Below are 13805 nucleotides of genomic sequence, written 5' to 3' on the forward strand. Positions count from 1 at the left end.
GATCTAGCAGAAGATTTTCTTTGCAGAGAAGGGGAGAAGATTTGCTGGGAGATTTTTTCGAGGATCTAGCGAAGATGCTGGCTGCGGGAAAAGATGTTGTGTTTATGTATAGCATGGGGCGAGCGTCTATGCATGGAAGTGTACAGCGGCTAGCTGCAGTAGCCTGGGCGCGGGGAGTGGGGGTGGGGGTGGGGGTGGGGGGCGGGCATGCATGATGCATGCCTCGCGAGCTAGCCATCTGACGCGCATGTCGCGGCGGAGAAATTTCGGCGCTCGGTCGTGTCGCGAGCGTATGGGCTGAGCCCGGATCGGATTGTGGCGGCACGCCGGATCGGAGGAACACGCCATGGATCCAGTCAGTGATGATCTGCAGAATTATATATACGATGTTCGTACCTTACGTTGCTACAGGTGGAAAAATATTCTACTGCAGTATAAAATAGATATCCTGAAATATTTAAAATTATGTAACCATACTATATAAAGTATACCATAAATAGTTTATTCAAATTGTATCGTAAAAAGAGATAATTAACCAAAAAAATCTAAACACGGATCCATGACTAACGTAACCTATTTTATATCTTTTCTTATAATACACCTAAGATAGTGTTTGACATCAGCAGAAAGTAGTTTTCAATATGCATTTACCTCTTGTGCCAACATATCAACTACAACTAAGAAGTTCAGTCGCATTGCTCTCCGATCCTATCCAAAAAATATTTTTATACTTAAATATGGACTCATGTGACATAGTTGGTATTAAATAGTAAATACAACATACGGCTTGAATAGCATTCTTGACCAAGTCAACAATGTATCTGTGTTCAGCCTTTGTATCCTCGAAATTGCCACCATGACATGCGGGGTCAAATACAGATATTTTACTAATCTCAAGGCACCACACATAGCAAACCCATCGGTACTCGATAATGCCAGGAAGTAACAGCTGTTAAAAAATAGATAAAATGTGCAAGAATAGATAAAATGTGCAAGAGTCATATGTTTTGAATAAAGAACAAACCAACATATATAGGAGCTAAAGGAAAAAAAGATGCAATAGCTGGGATAAGAAAATGTACTCATACCATATTGCAGGACGAGAGTTTGTAACTAATGTGTAGGCCAACCATCTGATCACGAATAACAGGTCCCCCAACATCAAATGTTCCAGCGAGCAAAGAACCCTATTACCAATTACACGGTACAACCACTTAGACACATAAAACAGCAAATTTGCCCCCCTTGGCTTCTGCTACCGGGACTAACAATATACAAACTAATGAAAATAAAGAAGCAAATATGATTGCATCACAACTTACATGAAAGACAGACTCAAAAATGTTGCACCTCCGACGACAAGGTGTGCCTTGGTGGCTTGAATCATCAGATTGTTTGAAGCGCCAGATAATGGCATCGAACATGTCCATTACAATCTCTGATCTTCCTTCCAGTTGGGATTTAAATGACTCCAAAGATACCTCGATGTCTTTGGGAACAAAGTGAAGAATAACTGGAATGCAGACCATAGGAGTACAATAGATCCAGTTATAAATGAAACAAAAAGTTAGCAGCATCATGTACTTTAAAAAGCAGCAAATGACCGTATTAGGAAATTGACCATTTGTAAAGCATGTACCAAAAGCCTAGAGAAGACATACTGAGCCAAAAACACTACATAGAAGCACCAGGCCAAAAGTCCATGAACAAAAGAATTCTCTTATAAATAGGTATATCTTGTGACGTGGATCAAAATCACATGTCTAATGGTTTATACAAATGGCACAATTATCTATCAGTTTAGTTCTGAACACATTTAGAGTAAGACAAATTAATACCCTGTCTTTGTTTGATACAAATACTGCACAAAGATAGCAATATTAGGAGGTCAATTGCAGGAAATGTCAATCATTCATAGGTATAAACCACTGACGATTCACCTGGATGGTGTACTAATTGCAGACTTGGTGGTTCTTGAAGATGCCTGCGAAAGGAAGGAGAAGAAAAAAGTCAGAGGAGCAAGGGAAATACAGCATTGCAGCCATCCTCATGAGCAGAAAGACTTATAGACAAAATTAGACCTAATTTTCCATCCTATATCAGTTAATAGGAATCCAATGATGGGCTTCGTACTAATTTGAGCTCACTCATTGTTATTTAATTTTTTCTATAAATCTGTATACCTGAAAAAGCTGCATAGAGTACAAGCAGGGACAGAAGAACTGATTCTCCATTCTATAAATAGAAAAAAATAAGAATGTATTGTGAGTTGAACAAAATAGTGGGCATCTTGATTGTAGTCCATTTCACCATAAGTGTAAGTGAGGGAGTCCCAGTACTCTCCTACTGCAAACTTGCAAAGTATGGCTCACTTGCTACCAAAATAATCTCTGACATATGCACCGCAAAAACCACGAACAAAGTCAAGTCTCCATCCATCATATCCTAGTGTGTTAGTGGGTAGTGACATGAGGAAAAATATTGTTGGCGCAAAAAATTGATCCGACGATGATGACCCCAGTGCAACACACCAGCTTGGGAGATCTGTTTAGCTCAAGTACAGGTCTTTAAGCTTCTTGAGGTTCGAGGTGCGACATTCAGTTTGATCCTGCAACTGACAAGATATATAAAAAGAGCTGATCAGCTAAAAAGCCAATGTAGCGATATCAGCCGATGTCGATATGATTTTAAACCATCGGCAATATGTCTGATGTAAATCCTGATAAATAAATAATGATATGACCAATCAGCCGATATTGATACGGAATATTAAATCTAGACTCGAATGGTTAAAGCATACATCGCTGAAAATCCAATGTAAAGATAATTTATCGGCAATTTCCGATAAAAATCATCGACTAGCGGCCCGAAGAGGATGAAGCGATTACTGAGCATATATCTTATCGCAAAAAGAACCACCAGACCAATAACAATTAATCTACGTCATCACCAATCGGATCGGATCTAACCGAGACAGCGTTGGCAGCAGGGCGATAAGCTAAAGGCTACAAGCCGATGTATCTAGTTGCGACAAGATACGAGTGCAGTAAAAGCTCAAATAAGATCAAGACAAAGAACTATCGGCTAATAAAAACTAATCCGACGCTTTTATTGAAGAGATCAATCTTTTGTTAACAACTAAGCAACAGATTCAATAGATATAAGCCGATAGATCTAAGCAAGGCCAAGATAATGGTAATTCTATCGGATCTAACAAGAGGTCGAATGATGCAACCTTATAAGATATGATAGCAACCGATAACTGGTAGATGAACTAGATAAAATTACAGCGAGGCGCCGGTAATTAAGGCTTAGAGCACCTGATAATGGCGATGCTTGCAAGCAAACCGGAGGTCGAGGCGATGCAGCCCTATTTTACCGAAGAAGTCGTTGAGATGAAGCTTGAGAGCAAACGGGAGATCAAGATAATACAGCTCTGCTTGTTGAAGAACTCGTCAAATTCTACGTTACTTCTACTCCTAAGGGTTGGCATTGAGTTGAGAAGAAAATTATATTGTATTGATCGAGAGATAGATTACAATAACCCCGGGTGTATATATTTATAGCCTGGACAATAACTAGAATTGCACTATGGGATGAAATAGGATGGGGGGAGTAAGTGATAATTTTATAGTTCCGCGTATGATCTATGAAAAACAAAATCTACCAAAGGATATGTGCCAACAACCAATACGAAATCAAGCGAAAAGGATGTGGCAACAACCACTACGAGCATGATATAACGTGTGGGCTCAGATCCACATTTAAGTGATTCAACTGCAAAGAGCAGTTAGAGCATCCGTGTTCCTACCAAGGCGGGCCCGGCCCGGCCCGTGTTAATTGGATGGTTTAATACGAGATGAGTTAAACAAAGAGACTAGGCGGTACATTTGTAAATTATTGAAGCCGGCATCCTTTGTGGTTTAAGCACGAGTGCAAGTCTTCTGTCGTCTAAGCTAGCTTGATCGGTTTGGAGCGTGAGAATGCTCATGGAGAGCATCCTAATATGTGGCGACCGACTACTGTGCTCTTATGGGACAGTCGAGGTGTACGCATCGCGGCATGCGACACGAACAGTGGCACAGTGCAGTACATATTCCTTCGTGAAACGACAGAAAGCAGAGTAGCAGACCCATGTGGCGTTTCGGAACTTGAGCAAGCACTGCTGGAAAATATGCTATCCGTTCACCTAGCGGAAGATGATCCGGTACTAACTAGTATCAGATCATCTTCGTTCCGTTTAAGGTGGATGTAAAGGTTCACTATTATATGGTAACAGCATCCGGTACGGTACTAAAGATTAGATATGGGTACCGGGTGGTGTTACCACCTAATACTAATATATGGGTTATTTCAAAAGAAAAGCATCTTCCTCCCAATTATAAGTGCTGTGTACGTAAGATGGCAAGTGAGGTACACGCGAGGCAAGAGATGGTAGGTTCGAATTCTAACCGCCACACACACGCATATTTTGCGTGAAAAAATTGTGTGGCTTGTGACAGCGACCTGCATGTGTGCGGGCCTCTTTCCGGATTTGAATTTTTTACAAAATGCTTTTGGTACCGGATGTTTTACGTGGTGACGAAGACCAGAATTTTTAGTCTCAGCTTCATAGTACCATTGCAAAACCGGTGCTGATGGCCCATGCTACACGGCACTTATGAACTTTTTTCTAGTAGTGAAGGTTTTTGGTGGGGTCAATCATCTAGGAGTAGTGATGTAAAATTGTACGGATGTTTCCAAACCGACCATCCGATCGAGAGGGGCAGATATCAATTTGGATAGTTTTTCTCGGATATTCGGATACTGTTCTGGGTATCGGATTGAATATTTAAATCGGATATCCGATCCGGATATAATATAACCAATATCCGACGGGTATCGGATATCCGGTCGGATAGTGTAGATAGACAATTCGGATATTAGATTGGGATAGTTGCATTATTCCAAATATATAAATTAATAAAATTCTGATTTAATCTCTAAAAATTTATAACTAATTCAGAAAAATATAATATTAGTACCAAAAATTTTCTAAAAATATAATCTATCTATTGGTACTATATTGGAATTGAATCTTATTTATTCCTAGTTCAAAAATTAAACTTGAACTCTAGCAATAATTCAATAATAAAAATAGAGTTGTTCCTTTTTTTGTTTTAAAAAAACTTAATATCGTATAATACTTTGAACTCTAGCAATAATTTGACTAATTTTATATATTTATGCATGTAATAATTTAGAATGTCAATATCGTGTAATTGAGTGCCGAAAATGGTATGTAATCTTTTGTTAATTTGATTAATCAAGTACGATTTTAGTTTGAATCTGACCTCCTTGAACAGATGAATTGATCCAGTGCTTGTGAAGTATCATCAAGTTATAATGTCGTGAATTGAGTGTCTCCAATATAAGTTAATTGCAAGTTAGAATGTTATGTAATTGGATCTCTCTCATCTACGTAGTAAGTTAGAAATGGCATGCAACTGTTTTTTAATTTATTTTGTTAAGCATAATCTAGTTAAAATTTGAACTCGTAGGGTGTTCGAATGTTACAAGACGTGTGATATGAGTAAATGTTGCCTTTACTCGATATCTGAAGAAATATCTGTATCTGATATTAACCGCATCCGGTTCGCTCCGTATTCGATACACATCTATTTGTATTTGTAACCGAAGCAATCCATATTCGTTTATGTATCCGAGTCTATTCGTATTTGAATCGAATCCAATAGAAAATGTGAAAACAAATACCATGTTAGTGATATCCATTCGTATTGTATCCAATCCATTTACATCCCTATCTACCAGGCAAGAAGCTATTCGCCGTCGCGTCACCGTCGCTCGCGAAAGCCGGCCGACCAGCCCGATGATCTGTCGACCGAGAGTCATGCATATGCATGGCAGTGTGTGACCGGGCAGCCTCTAATCGGCTGCAGCTGCAAAGACACGGGCAACGCTCGCGCAGTCACGCGATCAAGCATCCATGGCTGGGATCACGGTGATGGCCTGGGCGGCCCGGCCCCCGGCGCCGCGCGTCGTCCTTCCGCCATGGGGAACACGTGCGCGTCGTCGCCCTGTCAGTCATGGAGGTAGTAGGATATTGTACTAGGACGAGAAAGAACGACAGGCGCGTCATGTCTGGGAAAGCGGAAAGGAAACAGCTGGGGAAGAGGAAAGAGCACGCGTGCGTTTGATTTGTGGCCACAAATGCGGACTCCGACGGCCGGCCGGGGGAGAGAGAGAGTTGAACTCCGGCCAGCAGAGTCTTTGTACTCCTCCGCTTCCTCCCACCTTGAGGACGATGTCTTCGCCTCTTGTATCTGGCGGAATGCAGCTCCCTCTCGTTGCAGGTTCTTTCTTTGGCAGGTTCATCAAAACAAGATAAATACTCACATTAGGTTGCGTTCACGCCGAGCAAATAATTCGGGTCGTCGTTGCCATTTCTGCGACTCTTCGAGGATGTCGCTCACCTTTTCTTGCATATTGTCCTAGAGTCCAAAGTTTCTGGTCCCTTCTAAGGAGCCGTTCGGTTCTCCAGGAATGACTCCATGGAAGAATTCTAGGCCGGAACTGTTAGCTAATTTATATAAGCTTCAACTTCCTGGAAGGATTCCTGGTCTCGTTCCGGTGTAACCGAACGAGCCCTAAATGTGCCTTCCCTCACTCTGCCTCGGATTGGAACTTTCCTATACCGGGCCCTCCCTTTCCTAACCAGAAAACGTGCTCAACCATTATCACCTGTTTCTTGTGGAATTTATGGAAATACAGGAACTCGAAAGTTTTTAGCCAGATTGATGACTCGAATGCGGACATAACAAGACGCTGCTCTTCTGATCTTTCTCTTTGAACAAACAGAACAACCTCTGCTGCGATCAAAATGTGTATTGTAAATTGGAGTTCTTTCTTTCTTCTTATGTAAGTATGTAACTGCTTTTGTTCCCCTGGTTTCTGTTGTTTAAGGATTTATTAATCCTTCTCCCTGCCTCTCTTTGCTGTTGTTGTAATCTCTCTCTCTCTCTCTCTCTCTATATATATATATATATGTGTGCGCGCGTGTTCAGGCTGATCTTAATGGATCCGTCGTAGTTCCCATCAATTTTGTTGGAGAATGGAGCAGCAGAGATGCTACGCTGACCTCGTAAGCTAACACAGACTTTCCTATACTGGTCCATTCTAAACCCCCCATTGCCATCCCCGCCCCGTGCGCTGCCGCTCGCCGCCAACAGCAGTCGGAATTCTCGCTTCTCGCTTGGGCTCCGCACACAAGTGGCGGGCTCAAAGGACAGTCCCGTAGGCCGAGGAATACAATAAATTTTGGTCCAAAATTTTTTTAGTACTTCAAAAATTAAAGCCCAGACTTGGCAAATGGGCCAACAATCAGCCCTAGCAGCTCTTGATCACCCCTCCCTCGGCCCAAGTCCCCCGTCTCCCACTCTTGTCTCTCCCCTACCGCCCGTCCGCCCCCGCGAGGCCGCGACTGCCCGCGCCCCGTCTTTCCCGAGGGCGCCGCCACCCGCGCCTCCCGCCGGCTGCCGCCTGAAGCCCGCCCGCTCGCGGCCCCTGCTGCCTGCTGGGCGAGCGCGCCGCGAGCGTCTCCCGCCGGCGCCGTGCGCGGGACTGCGCGGCCGCCCCGAGCCCCCGACCGTCCGGCGCCCGGCTGCAGCAGCTAGCTGCCCGCCTGGCCAGCTCGGTTGCCCAGTTGAATCCCCTCACCGGTCAGTACTTCTTTTTCTCATTCTATTCCACGAGACCATGATTCTGTGATTTCATCTCAATCTCACTTAATGGAAACATTGCTCTATTTTTTCAGAAACATTACACTTAGTCATGTAGAATGGAAGCATTGCTATCTTTTTCACTAAACTAACTTAGTGAGCTGTCTATTATGTTTGTTGAAACACAGAAACATGATCTTTATGGTAGGGTGTTCTTGATCCTTAAATTGGCATTGATTCTTCCAGTGGCAACTGCAACTGTGGAAAGAGTATTTTCTGGATTGAATCTAGTGAAGAATCAAACGAGAAATTGCATATGTGATGAGTTATTGAATGATTGTTTGGTCACTTTTATTGAGCGTGAAATTTTCTCTAATATAAGTAAGGATGTCATAATTCACACTTTCATGGCCATGAGGAAGCGTAAAGCAAAAGCATTAGACTAGACTGGCATTGTAATCTTCTATTTATGTAAGATCTTATTGATGTTGCAATTTTTTATGTTGTAAAATATTCGAGTTCTGAACTAATTTGTTGAATTGAATGTATTATGGGACCTTTTTACTTATGTTATTGTAATTTTGATCATTATATACCATATTATGCTATTAGATTATACTGGATTGCGCTTTTAAATTTTTTGCCAGGACTACCCTAGTTTCAATTCCTGGGTCCGCCACCGCCGCACACCAAAGGTGCCACCGTCCGCCTGACATGGCCGAGCCTGCCAACCGGAGGATGGAGGCCGTCCGCCGCCACCTTCTTCTGCCCCCACCCCCTTCCCAGCCCCAGCCCTCACCCCTTCGCCCGGTATGTGCCGCCCAGCTTAAATGACACTCCCCTCTCAGGATGGCTTTGCCATCCGTCTCTCACTCAGGTCATTACCGCCCAAGCTTGATTTCTCTTTTCCTTGCCTGATGATGATCTCTTTCTCCTTCGTCGCAGAATCCGTTGAGCAGCCACACGGTGGTGGAGGTGGAGCCGAGGCCGGTGATCATCGGCGGGATGGTGCTGGATATCCATGCCAAGCCCTCCGTGCCGCCCCATCCCGGCACGACTGTCCCTGGAACGGTACTCCTCTCTTCTGATTGACTAATGGTCGTTACTCCGCTGGGTGTTTTTTTTTTGCCTGAAGCGAGGTGTAATCCTACGCTGGACTAGATCGATTGCGACCAATAAATGATTCTGTGGAGTATGAAACAGAGTTGGGTGCTACCCAGGGCCATACCTCAGTATTTGGGGGACCCTGAGCGAAATGGAAATGTGGCCGTAAATATCTATGGAGAAAATTACTTTTCCTTACTCAAATACAATTATTCTACCTATTTATATAAAAATACACTCATTCTATTGATGTATAATTTTTCCTTACTCAAATACAATTATTCTACCAGTTCAAAAGATAATCATCCGGTTGATGTTTATTTTTCAAAAGGGAACAAATGTTATATTGGCTCGTGGGGACTCAACATATTCTATCCTATCATATACTCAAGAATTTTAAGCTTATAACAAAAATGCACTTGCGCCTAAAGCATGCATGTTTAGTGGTACTGTACTTGGTCCGGTCATATCTAGTCTTCACACCAGAATGCCTGAGACAGCAGGAGATGGTCAGAGAGGTGAACAATCAAGCTAATGTCCCGCTGACCCGATTAATTGATAATTGCATGTATTAATGATAATAATCTCAGCTTTACGGCCAGAAAATGGGGGCCCTTGCCGAGTGGGGGTCCTGTGCGGCTGCCCACTTTGCCCCTGCCAATCGACGGCCCTGGTGTTACCATAGGCAATAGTTCCTCTAGGTGCACTGACAATGGGCTTGTAATTAATCATTTTGTGGGTGTTGGCCGCTCGCGGCCCACCTTCTTCCACTCTAGATCAGTCTCGCTAGCTCCAATATGTCATGTACTGAATTTAGGCAGTCCTTTTAGCTGATTTTCCTGCTGCAATAACTATTCCTTAAGCGTTTAAGGTTCATGTTAAAAAGTAAGGAGAATTGTGAATATCTACGGGTAAGGTCATCTCAGTATATGGCCCCATTGTTAGGGTTTCAAATGCTATTGCTTCCACATCTTTACTTAACCTAATGCTTATCTATTTTTTTTATAAACATTGCTTAGCTAATTAGTATCATTGAGAAACTTGGTGCCTGGTGTTAGTTTTGGTACTTGTCTATTTTAGAATGAGGTCCTTAGGTAGTTTTCTGGATAAAAACTTGATTTTGGACTTATAAGTAAGAAGTTTCAGTTGCCGCTTTTAATCGTTCACTTTTAAGTTATTCAATGTTTGTTTCTAATTTTTATACAAAATTGCAATGCCTTTTGTTCTAGTGTTACTGTGTCAGTCCATATTGTGTGCAGTTGGTTCATACCTAGTTTTGGACTATGTAGCTGCTTATACTAGTTTTATGCAATCATAAAAATATTCAAATGTAAGTACATATCTTCAAAAATGAGTTTGTAATTCTTAGGTTAAGTATGTGAGTGGTGGTGTAGCAAGAAATATTGCTGAGTGCATGGCAAAGCTTGGGACACGATCCTTCATGATAAGTGTTGTTGGAAACGATATGGCAGGTATCATGCAATTTTCTTTTGAGGAACAAGCATCATATACTTACAGTAACCTACTTTGTATTATGCTTTGTTCACTCATGTACATATACCCTAATACTTCTTTTATTCTGCTGAAGGGGACTTCCTTTTAAAATACTGGAGGTCTGCTGGATTATGTACAGATGGTAAGTTTGAAGATAGCCACAATGTGCTATGAATCAATGATATTGCAAAACTCAGATGCATCCTTATTATAATTTTGAAAAACACAGTTCTGATGTTTCTTCTGTTTATTTTTTTAATTTGGATTGAGTTACTGGTTCTGCGCTATTTTTATTGTTTTTCATTACTGTTACACTATTTGTGATGCCTGGTTGAAGGCTTATAATATGGTGCAACAAATAAAATCTAAAATGTCTCTATGTCAGGAATTGTAGACTTCATTGTTCTTGACAGCCATCATGACCCAAGTTTGCGCTAAAATTTATCAATTTAACTATCATACTCTAGTGAACATGCAGCATCAATTGTGTGAAATAGTGTGGATTTCGTGAAAGCAATAGAAGCAAGATGGAATCCTAGCCTCTAAGGCCTCAGCTCTTAGATGAGGTAACCCTGGAACCCTGCAGTGTGATGTGGTGATGGCAGAGGCACCACATGACGAGAAAAGTCGAATACTAGAAATAGATTGATTTATGTTGTGGTTCCCAACAAGAAAGTGTTGCTAGCTTTATAGGTACTGCCCCTACCAATGAATGCTGACAAATCTGTAATGATGTTGATATCTTGGGAGATAAAGGAATACCTTATCTAATGAGGAAGTATGTTTAATAATTGATAACTTACTAATAACTTAAATATTATATGTTCTCCTGCCTTTTTTGGCCATGACCCCCCTTTGTAGCTAGCTGTAGTGTACATGATATGGGCTTTTCCTGATCCATCTGTAAATTTTCTCTCATTATGGTATGTAAAACAACTGATATTTTAACTGATTGGATCAAACAATAATTTGTTAAATAATTGGCTGTTAATAAATATTCTGAAGACTTTTTCCTTGTTCCTTTGTTTCACACTCTAAATCCATTCCACCTGTCTTTAATTTAGCACGGAATGGCGCATCAAGGAGAGGGATGCCATTACTAATGTGATGTGTTCTTTATGAAAGCCTATTTTATGACATTACTTCATAATAACTACACAGGAATACTGCAGGTTCATGATGTTGCAACCCCTGTAGTATCAAATGTATTTGACAGTAGTGGGGAATTAATTGCTGGAGTTGCAAGTGTTGGAGCTGTTGTAAGATTTCTACCACACAATGTGTACTGTTGCCTAAAAATGCACAGTGCTTCTTATGAACTATTGCTGTTTTATGTTGCATTTTCCATTGGGCAGGAAAAGTTTCTTACTCCGAGCTGGTTATATCGCTTCCGTCATCATATCTCTAATGCACCACTTGTAATGCTTGATGCAAATTTGCCTCCCGACTCCCTAGAAGCAGCTTGCATAAGTAAGTTGTTTCGCCTTAAATTTTGTAGGGAAATAGTATATGCACTAAAAATTTCATGCCAAACACTTTACTGATTTATTTTTAGTTCCATTGAATAAACCTAATGAGCTTTCTTTGTAAATTTTCTGTAAGAAAATGTTTAGTACCAGCTCTCTTCTTCTCTAATATTCTATAACTATAATGCAGTAAACTTTAATACTTTGCATACAAGGTAGTTGTAGTAAACTAGATAGATCAGAACTCACTGGGATGGTTTCTTGGGAGCCCTGTTGTAATACATATGCAGCTTTTATTATGTGCATTCAGCACTCCTGATTTGTGAATTTTACTACATTGTATTTTTTTGAAAGTACCATTGTTGCATTGCTGTATCATTCAGTATATGCAATGCTCCATATCTCTCTTAGCAAACTTAACAACTGTTTACACATTATGGTTTCCTTATCTTAATTATATTGATTAGGTCAAAAGGTTGATGGTAACATTATGTTGAGTTATTTTTTCCCAGTGGCATATGAATCAGGGGTGCCTGTGTTATTTGAGCCTGTCTCAGTGGTGAAGAGTCGAAGGATTGCACCAATTGCAGAATATGTAAGTGTGAAGGATTGGCCAACTATATACTCCGTAAATATCCACTATATTTGAAGTTTTAACGCTTCATAATTTTTCTGCGATGATTCAGATAACTTGCACTTCTCCAAATGAGATTGAACTTGTTGCCATGGCAAATTCATTGTCCCCACCGGTGAAATATAATTATCACAAAATGGAGCAGTGCAAGGACAAAGCAGAGGCTGTAGAATATTTGTTCGAAATGCTTAGCCCAGCAATGTTTTTCCTTCTTGAAAAGGGCATCAAGATGCTTGTCGTGACACTCGGCTCGAATGGTGTTTTTATTTGTTGCAAAGAGCACACTGACTTTGTGAAAGATCAGCGCAAGTGCAAACAGATGCCATTCTCCAAACAGCTACTTGAAAAATTGGATGGACGTTTTCCATCCAACAATCCTGTTGATTTGTGCAGAGAAAGCTGTTCAAGGACATGTGTTTTTCATTTACCTGCAATATCTGCCTCAGTAATCAGCCTCACTGGTGCTGGTGATTGCTTAGTTGGTGGTGTCCTTTCAGCTCTATGTGGAGGCTTGGATATCATCCAGAGTGTCGCAATTGGGGTTGCTATAGCAAAGGCATCTGTGGAATCTCAAGCCAACATACCTGATCACATTTCTGCTACAAGTGTTTCAGGTCTGCTGCAGTAGCCTTCCACACGTTCCTTTCTTTGGTAAAATTAATTCTTGTTTTTTGAACTGTTCTTGCCATCAACACTAGTAGGGTGATGAACATAGTGAAGACAAATTTTTAGGTTGACTCAGCTTTCCCATCCAATGTAGGACCAGAACTAGAAATTCAACAAAATCTTTTTGCAGAGTGCATTTATGAAACTGCCAATCAAATCTTAGTGTTGATGTTCAGTTTTAACTATATCCTAGACGTAATGAGAAGTGCATTGCAATTTTGTCTTCCAAAGGTATACGTTGGTTATACAATTATAACCTATCGTTTTTACTATCCAGCAGGGCTCCTATAATTTATTTATGCCTTCAGGTACTGATTATCTGTTTACCTGACGCAGATGATGCACAAAAGGTTTTGCTGTCTGCCAGAACACTTTGGTGCAAATGAAGATTGAAAAACTAAGGCCAGGGCTTTGGTGCAACTGAAAGACATTCCATAGTTATTGTTGAAGCTATTGAACTCTGATGGTGTTCTGTACAGCACATGATGGTATAAGGATGAAGTTGCTATCCACAATGGATCAGCTGTCGTAAGAAGAGGGAGCGCAGATCATAAATCTCATTTTCTCCCCTTCTCTCATTTAAACTTTTTGTAAATTGTGGGTGAGAGTTTAGTTCAGGGATCAAATTGCGCTGTAGCTTTGAATTATATTTGCTATTCTAAATTTCTTTTTCATTAACGTTGCAAGACTGTTGAATATGTGTTATGTATGATCATTTTTTTT

The 13805-nt window shown here is 41.0% G+C and overlaps 1 protein-coding gene across 2 annotated transcripts; it reads left to right on the plus strand.

Moving 5' to 3' along the window:
• Window positions 1–7448: 7448 nt before the first annotated feature.
• On the plus strand, window positions 7449–13805 carry LOC112886211 (pseudouridine kinase). 2 transcript variants are annotated; one of them, XM_025952026.1, is made up of 10 exons: window positions 7449–7718; window positions 8366–8528; window positions 8664–8789; window positions 10192–10294; window positions 10411–10458; window positions 11478–11575; window positions 11672–11786; window positions 12250–12377; window positions 12469–13030; window positions 13419–13805. In XM_025952026.1, exons 2-10 carry the CDS (start codon window positions 8433–8435, stop codon window positions 13466–13468), a joined length of 1326 nt encoding a protein of 441 aa, XP_025807811.1. In that variant the 5' UTR covers window positions 7449–7718; window positions 8366–8432; the 3' UTR covers window positions 13469–13805. The 2 variants fall into 2 exon arrangements, with proteins under 2 accessions (XP_025807811.1, XP_025807812.1); XM_025952027.1 differs by having other exon boundaries at window positions 12295–12377.

This window comes from Panicum hallii, chromosome 3 (genome assembly GCF_002211085.1).
Source record: "Panicum hallii strain FIL2 chromosome 3, PHallii_v3.1, whole genome shotgun sequence".
Classification (NCBI taxonomy): domain Eukaryota; kingdom Viridiplantae; phylum Streptophyta; class Magnoliopsida; order Poales; family Poaceae; genus Panicum; species Panicum hallii.

Excerpts from the sequence above, each read along its gene's own strand:
- LOC112886211 (XM_025952026.1), top strand. The coding sequence starts at position 8,433 with ATGGCCGAGCCTGCCAACCGGAGGATGGAGGCCGTCCGCCGCCACCTT. Across the intron at positions 8,790-10,191 it reads GCACGACTGTCCCTGGAACG|GTTAAGTATGTGAGTGGTGG; the intron begins GTACTCCTCTCT and ends TGTAATTCTTAG. Across the intron at positions 13,031-13,418 it reads TTCTGCTACAAGTGTTTCAG|ATGATGCACAAAAGGTTTTG; the intron begins GTCTGCTGCAGT and ends TACCTGACGCAG.